Source organism: Rana temporaria, chromosome 1, assembly GCF_905171775.1.
Source record: "Rana temporaria chromosome 1, aRanTem1.1, whole genome shotgun sequence".
In the NCBI taxonomy this organism is placed as follows: domain Eukaryota; kingdom Metazoa; phylum Chordata; class Amphibia; order Anura; family Ranidae; genus Rana; species Rana temporaria.
This window is the reverse complement of record NC_053489.1, coordinates 76,467,009-76,479,376: the sequence shown is the minus strand read 5'-3', so window position 1 is coordinate 76,479,376 and position 12,368 is coordinate 76,467,009. Positions and strand designations below refer to the sequence as shown.

At 41.8% G+C, this 12,368-nt stretch overlaps 1 protein-coding gene across 1 annotated transcript in view; it reads right to left on the bottom strand.

Annotated features, from left to right (window-relative positions):
- The window catches only part of LOC120928288 (granzyme A-like), a 50,635-nt gene that overhangs the window by 35,021 nt on the left and 3,246 nt on the right, over nt 1-12,368 (bottom strand). Inside the window, exon 2 of the mRNA XM_040339385.1 lies at nt 6,885-7,029. Coding sequence (XP_040195319.1) covers nt 6,885-7,029 — 145 coding nt within the window. The remainder of the gene's footprint in view (nt 1-6,884; nt 7,030-12,368) is intronic.

Sequence of the window (12,368 nt, the reverse complement as noted above, 5' to 3'; positions counted from 1 at the left end):
TAAGCTGTCACCAATACACCCGTGAGGAAGGATAAGATTGCCTGCTTACCAGATGAAAAGACTGTTTTGCATCAGTCTAATAGGGCCTGTGGGAAGTCTGGTCTCCCAATACCTTAGCCGTCAAGATAACCACGGTATAGCTCAGCATACAATCCGAAGAGTCATAAACCAAAAAAAAGAGAAGAAGGACCTCTCATAGCGTATAACGTTTAAAAATAAAAGAGGGTTTAATAAAAATTGCACTTACAATTAGGCAATATAAATACAGCATGGATAGCAAAACGTCTCCGATCTCTTGTTCCGATGCTTCTCGCTACTCGGTCAGGAAAACACAGCCGGCGTTCAGGACGGAACGCGATGACGTCACGGCACCCTACGATCGTTTCGTCGCTAATGGACTTCAACGGGGGAGTAAGCCGGATGTTGACGTCAGCGCGCTAGGTGTTTAAATACCCACGGGTTCCATACTGGAAAACTCGGGGAGAGTCCTCATAGTGACTGAGGGCAAAATAATTGAGTAGCGAGAAATGGAAAAGTGTTGTAATCATGTTGTACATAACGTATCAGATTAAATAACGATATATATTAGTACAGAACGCGGGGGTGTTTAATAACTGGTAGCGGAGCATCGAATAATGAAAATAAGATCGGAGGTTAACAATATATGCAAAAAGATTGTATCATAAATTTGCATAATCATAAAAATCAATCTATATTTAATTAGAAAAGATCTATATCATAAAAATCATCTATATTTAATTAGAGAAGATCTATAAATTAATTTAAATTTTGATAATGATTATGATAATTAAAATTGGAATAAAAAATTAATAAAATTTTTTTTTTTTTTTTTTTTTTATTATGAATTATTTAAAAAGCAGTTTATATCCCAATCTACGTTAAGTCCGAACGGAATAAAAGATTTCATAGAAAAAATCCAGCGAGTTTCGAGCCTAGATATGGCCCGAACCATATTAGTACCACGCCAATGAGGACGAATGTTATCTATGGCAAAAAAACTTGTCCCCTTTAATTGTCTCCCATGGAATTTATCGTAATGTTTCGAGAGGTTATGTTTAGGGAACCCGCTTTTGATCCTGCCCACATGCTCACTAAGACGTATATGCAGTTCTCTCTTAGTACGGCCGATATATTGCTTTGAGCATGGACATTGAATCATGTAAACAACGTATTTTGTTGAGCAAGTCATAAATGAATCTATGTCATAAATTGTACCAGTAGCTGTTGATTGAAAATTAGTACATTTCCGTTCCCTAAAGGAATTTACCTTGCAGATATTACATCTGCGACATGGGAAAAAAACCTTTAAGGGACTGGAAAAATGACATAGTTCTTGGTGGATCTATAGCATTTGGTGCAATTTTTTAGCCTTAAAGCAGGTGCCCCCTTAAAAATCACGATTGGATTATCAGGGATAAGTGATCCAATAATCTTATCACTTTTAAGAATGTCCCAATGCTTTTTTAAGATTTTTTTAATTGAAAAATGCTGATTTGAATATTTGGTAGTTAGGGACCAGCTAAATTTTTCTGAAGGAATAGGGTTCTTACTACTGTTTTTTACCAATAAGGATTCTCTATCCATCTGTTCCACCTTTCTCATGGTTTCGTTAATCAAAACTTCTTGATATCCTTTAGTCAAAAATCTTTGTTTCAGAACGTGTGCTTGTTCATGGTAGTCCTTAATATCAGTGCAGTTCCTCCTTATGCGTTGAAATTGACCTTTAGGTACTGCGGCTAACCATGAGCTATGATGACAGCTTGTGACAGGAATAAAAGCGTTCCTATCTGTCTCTTTGAAGAACGTGTTGGTAATCAGTTTATCTTCTTTTACATAAATGTTTAGATCCAAAAAATGGATGTGGGAGGTGCTAATATCATATTGAAGAGAAATACCCCTCGTATTGGAATTTAATTTAAAAAAGAATTCCTCAAGTGATGTTGTGTCTCCCTCCCATATGACTAACACGTCATCTATATAGCGTTTCCAAAGTCGTAATTGTGAGGGTGGTTGATCATCAATAGCTTCTCGTTCCCAATGAGCCATAAATAAATTGGCTAGGCTGGGGGCGAATTTAGCCCCCATCGCCACGCCACAGATCTGAAGAAAAAAGGTACCACCGAACCAAAAATAGTTATGTGTAGTTGCAAATCTTAACAACTCCAAAATAAACTCCTTCTGTAAGGGTGGTATATCAGATTCTTGCTGGAGGTAAAAGTCCACTGCCTGCAGACCATGTTGATGTGAGATAACCGTGTATAAAGAAGCCACATCAGCAGTGGCAAGGATATAGCCATCCTTCCATTGGACCTCTTTTAATAGATTCAAGACTTCAGTGGTGTCTCTAAGGAAAGCAGGAGTCGATTTCACTAAGGGTTGTAAAAAACTATCTACATATTTACCTATCCTGGCCGTGACGGAATCTATTCCGCTTATAATTGGACGGCCAGGGGGTTTAACTAAACTTTTATGAAGTTTAGGTAAATAGTATATCACCGGTACTCGCGGTGTGATGGGTATGAGATGGGCATGTTCTTTTTTGTTAAGAATCCCCTTATGTAGGCCTTGATCCACAAGATTGGATAACAACTTCCTATATTTTACTGTAGGATTCGAAGGTAGGGGGGTGTATGTTGAACTATCAGACAATTGTCGATTCATTTCTTCAACATACTGGGACTTGTCTAAAATGACAATCCCCCCCCCTTTGTCTGCAGGTCTAATTACTATCTCATTCCGCTGACAGATCTTCTTGATGTTAGTCTGAATAGGGAAAACACCTCTAGGTTTAGTAATTTTAAGAGACAGAAGATCTTTTGTAACCAGTTCTTTAAATACTTGTATCGCAGGAGCAACAAAGCCTGGTGGATTGAATAGTGATGCATTCCTCAGATTGCTATGTTGAATAGGAGCACAAATGGTAGGTGGAACGTCGTCTGAATTGACTCCAGATCGTCGAATAGAAGATGGGGGAATCCTATGGATAACCTGAGTGCCATTTCCAATTGGATTTAAAATGAAATGTCTTTTAATAACCAGCAAGAATCTGATATACCACCCTTACAGAAGGAGTTTATTTTGGAGTTGTTAAGATTTGCAACTACACATAACTATTTTTGGTTCGGTGGTACCTTTTTTCTTCAGATCTGTGGCGTGGCGATGGGGGCTAAATTCGCCCCCAGCCTAGCCAATTTATTTATGGCTCATTGGGAACGAGAAGCTATTGATGATCAACCACCCTCACAATTACGACTTTGGAAACGCTATATAGATGACGTGTTAGTCATATGGGAGGGAGACACAACATCACTTGAGGAATTCTTTTTTAAATTAAATTCCAATACGAGGGGTATTTCTCTTCAATATGATATTAGCACCTCCCACATCCATTTTTTGGATCTAAACATTTATGTAAAAGAAGATAAACTGATTACCAACACGTTCTTCAAAGAGACAGATAGGAACGCTTTTATTCCTGTCACAAGCTGTCATCATAGCTCATGGTTAGCCGCAGTACCTAAAGGTCAATTTCAACGCATAAGGAGGAACTGCACTGATATTAAGGACTACCATGAACAAGCACACGTTCTGAAACAAAGATTTTTGACTAAAGGATATCAAGAAGTTTTGATTAACGAAACCATGAGAAAGGTGGAACAGATGGATAGAGAATCCTTATTGGTAAAAAACAGTAGTAAGAACCCTATTCCTTCAGAAAAATTTAGCTGGTCCCTAACTACCAAATATTCAAATCAGCATTTTTCAATTAAAAAAATCTTAAAAAAGCATTGGGACATTCTTAAAAGTGATAAGATTATTGGATCACTTATCCCTGATAATCCAATCGTGATTTTTAAGGGGGCACCTGCTTTAAGGCTAAAAATTGCACCAAATGCTATAGATCCACCAAGAACTATGTCATTTTTCCAGTCCCTTAAAGGTTTTTTCCCATGTCGCAGATGTAATATCTGCAAGGTAAATTCCTTTAGGGAACGGAAATGTACTAATTTTCAATCAACAGCTACTGGTACAATTTATGACATAGATTCATTTATGACTTGCTCAACAAAATACGTTGTTTACATGATTCAATGTCCATGCTCAAAGCAATATATCGGCCGTACTAAGAGAGAACTGCATATACGTCTTAGTGAGCATGTGGGCAGGATCAAAAGCGGGTTCCCTAAACATAACCTCTCGAAACATTACGATAAATTCCATGGGAGACAATTAAAGGGGACAAGTTTTTTTGCCATAGATAACATTCGTCCTCATTGGCGTGGTACTAATATGGTTCGGGCCATATCTAGGCTCGAAACTCGCTGGATTTTTTCTATGAAATCTTTTATTCCGTTCGGACTTAACGTAGATTGGGATATAAACTGCTTTTTAAATAATTCATAATAAAAAAAAAAAAAAAAAAAATTTTATTAATTTTTTATTCCAATTTTAATTATCATAATCATTATCAAAATTTAAATTAATTTATAGATCTTCTCTAATTAAATATAGATGATTTTTATGATATAGATCTTTTCTAATTAAATATAGATTGATTTTTATGATTATGCAAATTTATGATACAATCTTTTTGCATATATTGTTAACCTCCGATCTTATTTTCATTATTCGATGCTCCGCTACCAGTTATTAAACACCCCCGCGTTCTGTACTAATATATATCGTTATTTAATCTGATACGTTATGTACAACATGATTACAACACTTTTCCATTTCTCGCTACTCAATTATTTTGCCCTCAGTCACTATGAGGACTCTCCCCGAGTTTTCCAGTATGGAACCCGTGGGTATTTAAACACCTAGCGCGCTGACGTCAACATCCGGCTTACTCCCCCGTTGAAGTCCATTAGCGACGAAACGATCGTAGGGTGCCGTGACGTCATCGCGTTCCGTCCTGAACGCCGGCTGTGTTTTCCTGACCGAGTAGCGAGAAGCATCGGAACAAGAGATCGGAGACGTTTTGCTATCCATGCTGTATTTATATTGCCTAATTGTAAGTGCAATTTTTATTAAACCCTCTTTTATTTTTAAACGTTATACGCTATGAGAGGTCCTTCTTCTCTTTTTTTTGGTTTATGACTCTTCGGATTGTATGCTGAGCTATACCGTGGTTATCTTGACGGCTAAGGTATTGGGAGACCAGACTTCCCACAGGCCCTATTAGACTGATGCAAAACAGTCTTTTCATCTGGTAAGCAGGCAATCTTATCCTTCCTCACGGGTGTATTGGTGACAGCTTACCTCACATCAATCAAGAGTCTTTCACATTGTCTGCACAATCCACTTCTCTTTTACAAGGAAAATTACTGGATAGAGTCATATGAACTTTGTTTCGTGGCTTTTTAAGACTTTTTCTTCATATATCCATCTGCATTTTTATGTTTTTTCCTATTCTGGCTATATTTTCAGTTTATTCCAGAATGACTTTTTTTGTTTATTATTAATTTATATGAGCACAATATCACTCACTAGCGCTGCACTGTTTTTTTCTTTTTTATGTTACCAAGTTGTTGTACACAATTTAGTGCTAGCAGCTATTTACATTTATAATTCAATATTTAATTTAGCGCAGCGTCAACCTTTTGGTTTTTGTTTATTTCTAATGTCCCTATCACATCTATAGCAAGTGCACTTCCAAGTAGTAATGCATAGTGGATTTGCCTTTAGTAAATAAACCCCCCTGTCCCTTTGCCTATCTGGGCTTTGGGTAGGCCCTTGGAATTCTCACTTACAATGCAGGACTGCTGGTCCTGCATTGAATGTAAAGACATCAAAATGAAGTATTAGAGGAGAAGGCTGTGGGAGTAAGGAATAAGGTAAGCAGTGGCGGTGCGTCTATAGAGGGCGCTGGAGCGCCACCCCCTCTGGCTCTCGCACCACCACTGATTACAATAACATAGATTCATGCATTGCATGAATCTATGTTATTGTTGCTGGCTGCTGGTCTATTCAGATGGCCGGACCTTGAGCGCCGGCCACCTGAATAACGGCAGCTAGTTGGCTGTTCAGAAGTGCCTATCAGAGCCAGCGCCAGCGTTCCTTGGATAAGACTGACAGGCGTCTCAGCCAATCAGGTTCACCGGTTCTGGTTATCGGTAACCTGATTGGCTGAAGCGTCAATAAGGGCGGGAGAAGACATCGAGGGACGTGGAAGGAGGATGGCTGACTTCCAGAAAGGTAAGTGCCGGGCGGGGGGGGGGGCATTTTACAGGGCACAGTGGCGACAATGGGCACAGTGGTGACAATGGGCACAGTGGTGACAATTGGCACAGTGGGGACAATGGGCACAGTGGCGACAATGGGCACAGTGTCGACAATTAAAGGGCACAGTGGTGACAATTGGCACAGTAGTGACAATTGATGGGCACAGTGGCTGCGTTTGATGGCATGGCACAGTGGTGACAATTGATGGCACAGTGGCTGCGTTTGATGGCATGGCACAGTGGTGCGAATTGATGGCACAGTGGCTGCGTTTGATTGCATGGCACAGTGGTGACAATTGATGGCACAGTGGCTGCATTTAATGGGCACAGTGAGGCTGCAATTTGTTTTCTTTTCTTTTTTCGTTTGCGCCACCCCCCCCAAAAAATGCAGAGGTAGTTAAAAGAAAAATCTTTAAAGCAGATTATTGCACTACATAGTTGTTGGAAGAGCTAAAAAAAATTGTACAGCCAGATTGTAGAATGCTTGGTGATTTTAACTGCATACAGTCAATTTATTGAGCTTCACTTCGCCTACTCTGAAATTAGCACCATACATTTTTTAAAGAAAACACCATTAGTAAATTTCATTATTGAAACACAATTATAAGTAACCAGTTCACTACCAGTTCATGTACGTACATTGGACAATGAGCTGCAGTTAGTACCCAGTTTGATTTAATTAAAGTGCCACCACATATTCCTTTTTCTGCAGTCCTTATAAATGCCATGTATGGCCGAGAATGGGGTATGGCCTCCCTTCCCCCAATGATGTCCAAGCACACATCTAAAGTAATACAATTAAGAAAGAAGAACAGTGTTAAACATTTAACAGCATTTGTACCTATAAATGCACAGTATTAGAAAATAAACCAAAAATAGGAGCCAAATGATCGCTAACTGGTCAGTACTTCTGACCTAGAATCATGGGTTCAATGCCCACCAGGTATTAAACCGTTAAGGACTCTGGATGAATGGTGCTGCATTTGCCAACAGTAAAATTGTATTTCTGGCTGCCCATTGCCTGGCAGAGTAATATACTACTGCTGCCTCGCTTCTGCTCTGCTAACCCTAACTTCTGCTAAATTCTGAGGTCAGAGTGCAAGGCTCTAAGGGCCATATCCACAAAAGAGATACTCCGGCGTAAGCCGTCGTATCTCTGGTTCTAACTTTGGAACTGATCCTCAGAAGCAGTTTTCCTAAGTTAGGCAGAAGATCCGACATCTGTAAGGGACTTACACTGCCGGATCTTAGGATGCAGTACCGCATCCGCCACTGGGGGCATTTCGAGTTGAAATGCCTCTTCTAGTATGCAAATTAGCACTTAGGGCGATCCTCAAAGCTTTTGTGCCTAGTTTTTTCGCCGTAAGTGTTAGTTTGCCTGGTGTAAAACTAGGGCTGCTTTTACAAAGTGTAAAGTTAGTCACACCTTGTAAAGGCCCATTCAAGCGACGGCATTTGGTATGCATTCCCGAGGGAGAACTCCACGGCAATTTGTAAATTCCAAACCGGCATGGGTTCCCCCCCAGGAGCATACCAGGCCCTTAGGTCTGTTATGGGTTGTAAGGAGACCCCCCCTCCGCCGAAAAATCGACGTAGGGGGTCCCCCTACAATCCATACCAGACCCGTATCCAAAGCACGCTACCCGGCCGGTCAGGAATGGGAGTGGGGACGAGCGAGCGCCCCCCCCTCCTGAGCCGTGCCAGGCCGCATGCCCTCAACATGGGGGGGTTGGGTGCTCTGGGGCAGGGGGGCGCACTGCGGGCCCCCCCACCCCAGAGCACCCTGTCCCCATGTTGATGAGGACAGGACCTCTTCCCGACAACCCTTGCCGTTGGTTGTCGGGGTATGTGGGCGGGGGCTTATCGGAATCTGGGAGTCCCCTTTAATAAGGGGGCCCCCAGATACCGGCCCCCCACCCTAAGTGAATGGATATGGGGTACATCGTACCATCCATTCACCTGTAGGCAAAAAGTAAAAGTTAATAAACATATGTACCCCATATCCATTCACTTAGGGTGGGGGGCCGGTATCTGGGGGCCCCCTTATTAAAGGGGACTCCCAGATTCCGATAAGCCCCCGCCCGCATACCCCGACAACCAACGGCAAGGGTTGTCGGGAAGAGGTCCTGTCCTCATCAACATGGGGACAGGGTGCTCTGGGGTGGGGGGGCCCGCAGTGCGCCCCCCTGCCCCAGAGCACCCAACCCCCCCATGTTGAGGGCATGCGGCCTGGCACGGCTCAGGAGGGGGGGGGACGCTCGCTCGTCCCCACTCCCATTCCTGACCGGCCGGGTAGCGTGCTTTGGATACGGGTCTGGTATGGATTGTAGGGGGACCCCCTACGTCGATTTTTCGGCAGAGGGGGGTCTCCTTACAACCCATAACAGACCTAAGGGCCTGGTATGCTCCTGGGGGGGGGAACCCATGCCGGTTTTTTCGTTGAAAATTGGCATGGAGTTCTCCCTCTCAGGAATGCATGCTGAGCGACGCTGTCATTTTTTTTTTAAATTATTTGTTTTCCCGGCGCGTCTTTTTTTCACCCGTCGCAACTTTAGTGTCCCGTCGCAATCCACAAAGCCGCCCGGCGTCAATTACGTTCGCGCGATGCACATCGGGAAAATGACGTCACACGCATGCGCAGTACGGCCGGCGCGGGAGCGCGCCTCATTTAAATTGTAAACGCCCCCCGGAGAGGAGGAACGCCTTACGACGGCGGCACTTAACTTACACGGCTTGAAATTTTTACGTAAGTGCTTTGTGGATCAGGCACTTAGGTAAAAACTTTAAGTCAGTGTAACTTAACTGCTGAAAGTTAAGTTACGCCGCCTGGCTGAGGATTTGGCCCTAAGAGTGGAATTAGAGAGTCCGGAAGCAGGTGGGCACACAAACTAGTGACACCAGTCCAGATCAGACAGTGCACTTTATTATGGCAAGAATCAATCTGGATGTAGACAGTATTGCACCGTATACTATTAGATGCCTTTCACACTGGTGCGCTTTTGCAGTGCATCGAAAGCGCACCTTCTATATAAATCAATGGCAATCAGGGCCGGACTGGCCTACCGGGAGATCTCCCAGTCCCACTCCTCCTGAAGTCCCCACTCCCCCCCCAAAAAAATGACATGCCAAATGTGGTATGTAAGGGGGCAAGGAGTGGATTAAGGGGAAGTTCCATTTTTAGGTGGAACTCCGCTTTAAGAGGGATGGGCCAAACGACCCCCTGTTCAGTGTGCACCAGAACTTTCGAAACATCGCGAAAGTTCGGAACCAAACAATGAACCCCATTAAAACCTATGGGACCCGAATTGGAAAAATCAAAATTGCAAATTTTGAAGGCTTATATAAGTAATTGGGCATACAATGGTTATGGGGGTCTGGGTACTGCCCAGCACACCCAGGCACACCCTGTGCGCACGCCTATGGCTGTAGAGTACTCGGTTCCTTAACCCCCCTGGCGGTATTCCTGAGTCTGGCTCGGGGTGGAATTTCAGTACTAATAGCGGTAACCGAGAGCCAGACTCTGGATCGCATCGCAGCATCCAGGCATAGTTACTTACTTTCTCCCCTGGATTCTGCGATGTCTCCCCGCTGTGTGAACGTAATGTCTCCTCGCTCGATTCACACAGTGCCTGAGTGCCGCCGAGCTCCGTTCCCTGCGACGTTATGACACACGGGGGCGGTGATAGGCGCCAAATTAAAAAAAGTCAAAACACACAATACATACACTATACTGTAATATTACAGATTACGTTAAAAAAGGGGGATCGGGTTGGGACTTTAGATGAGGTATATGACAGACACTACCACAGGCCTCCATCCCTGTAAATGGCTAAAAAGGGGGGGAGGGTTGGGACTTTAAATGAGATGCGTTTTTAGCAGTATATGATTAAATATATATATGGAATATAAAAAAAATTCCATAATAGCCAGGCTCAAAGTTGCCAACCAAAAACGCACTAAACCAAATTAATCTGTCTAGCTGTATGTAATTAAAAACAGAGGTTTAGTGGCATGTATTTTCAAATACCTGTGTAAGCTGCAGGCCAACATCAACGTCAAGGCACTCCGTGTACTGCAGTCCTAACTATGAATTTTAAAGTCTCCTAAAAAGGAGCACATGCATGCTAATCAACAGATAGGGGGCAGGTAATCACTCTGTGTACTGCAGTCCTAACTATGAATTTTAAAGTCTCCTAAAAAGGAGAATCACCTGCCCCCTATCTGTTGATTAGCACGCCTGTGCTCCTTTTTAGGAGACTTTAAAATTCATAGTTAGGACTGAAGTACACGGAGTGCCTTGACGTTGGCCTGCAGCTTACACAAGTATTTGCAAATACATGCAACTAAACCTCTGTTTGTAATTACATACAGCTAGACAGCTAATTTGGTTTAGTGCTTTTTTGGTTGGCAACTTTGAGCCTGGCTATTATGAAAACATTTTTTATATTCCAAATATATATTTAATCGCATACTGCTAAAAACGCATCTCATTTAAAGTCCCAACCCTCCCCCCCTTTTTATCCATTTACAGGGATGGAGGCCTGTGGTAGTGTCTATCATATGCCTCATCTAAAGTCCCAACCCTATCCCCCCTTTTTAACACTATCCAGGGATGGAGATGCGTTTCAGGAGTGGAACAGAAGTGCCTCCACCCGTCTACCACCGAAAGTTAATTAATGCATTGTCATTTTTTGACTAGCTAACCCAGTTTGATGTGGTGCGCCTTTAGTTTGGTGGTATTTTGGTTTGGTAGGAATGTTTGGTTCCACTCCTGCATTTCTATTGTTTTTCCAGTGCGCTTTTTTTCTAGACCAACTATAGGTAGGGGCGGGTTTAGGTAATCACCTGCCGCCTATCTGTTGATTAGCACGTCTGTGCTCCTTTTTAGGAGACTTTAAAATTCATAGTTAGGACTGCAGTACACGGAGTGCCTTGACGTTGGCCTGCAGCTTACACAGGTATTTGCAAATACATGCAACTAAACCTCTGTTTTTAATTACATACAGCTAGACAGATTAATTTGGTTTATTGCTTTTTTGGTTGGCAACTTTGAGCCTGGCTATTATGGAAAAAAAAAATTATATTCCATATATATATTTAATCGCATACTGATAAAAACGCATCTCATTTAAAGTCCCAACCCTCCCCCCCTTTTATCCAGATTACAGCACTGTATAAAATAATTACACACCCCTTATTCCCTAGTGGTCTGTCCAGTGTCCTGCATGCACTTTTATATAATAAAGACTGTTCTTTCTGCCTGAAAACTGGAGATTGTCCATAGCAACCAAAAACTGTCCCTTTATGTCAAAAGTGGTTTTAGAGCAGCTAGAAAATAGCAATAATAAATTAGAATCACTTGCAGAATTGAGCGATAGTGATCTGTGGGGAAATTTGTCAAACACTGAAAGTAATGACAGCGACAATTTTGAAACTTCTGTGTTTTTGATTTGATTACATTATTGAATCATTTTTATTATTATTATATTATTATTTGTTACAATTATTTATAGTTATTTATTATATTATAATTTATGATTTTGTGTTTCAAACTTTATCATACCCGGGATGTCTACTAGACTTTTGTTTGGACAGATTTAGGTGAGTTATTTCTAATGCCGCATACACATCATCACTTTATGTGATGAAAAAAAACGACATTTTCTGTGAAGTAAAAAACGACCTTTTTGAAAGTTAAATTTTCTAAGACGAAGTTGCCTACACACCATCGTTTTTCTCACAATGTTCTAGCAAAGCGAGGTTACGTTCTCACCACTTTTTCCATTGAAGCTTGCTTCATAACTAGCTTCTGGGCATGCGCGGGTGTAAAAACGTCTTTTTAAACGACGTTTTTTGCTACACACGGTCAATTTCTGTGAAGTAAAAAACAACGTTTTGAAAAACGACACATAAAATTGAAGCATGCTTCAATTTTTTTTGGTCGTTTTTTACAAGACATAAAACGACATTTTCCCCCACACACGGTCAATTAAAGTGACGTTTTTAAAAACGTCGTTTTTTTTCATCACATAAAGTGATGGTGTGTACGGGGCATTAGAATTACAAGCCTACAATATAAAACACCAAATTTTCATGCAAAATAATGGTACCACTTTCAGCACC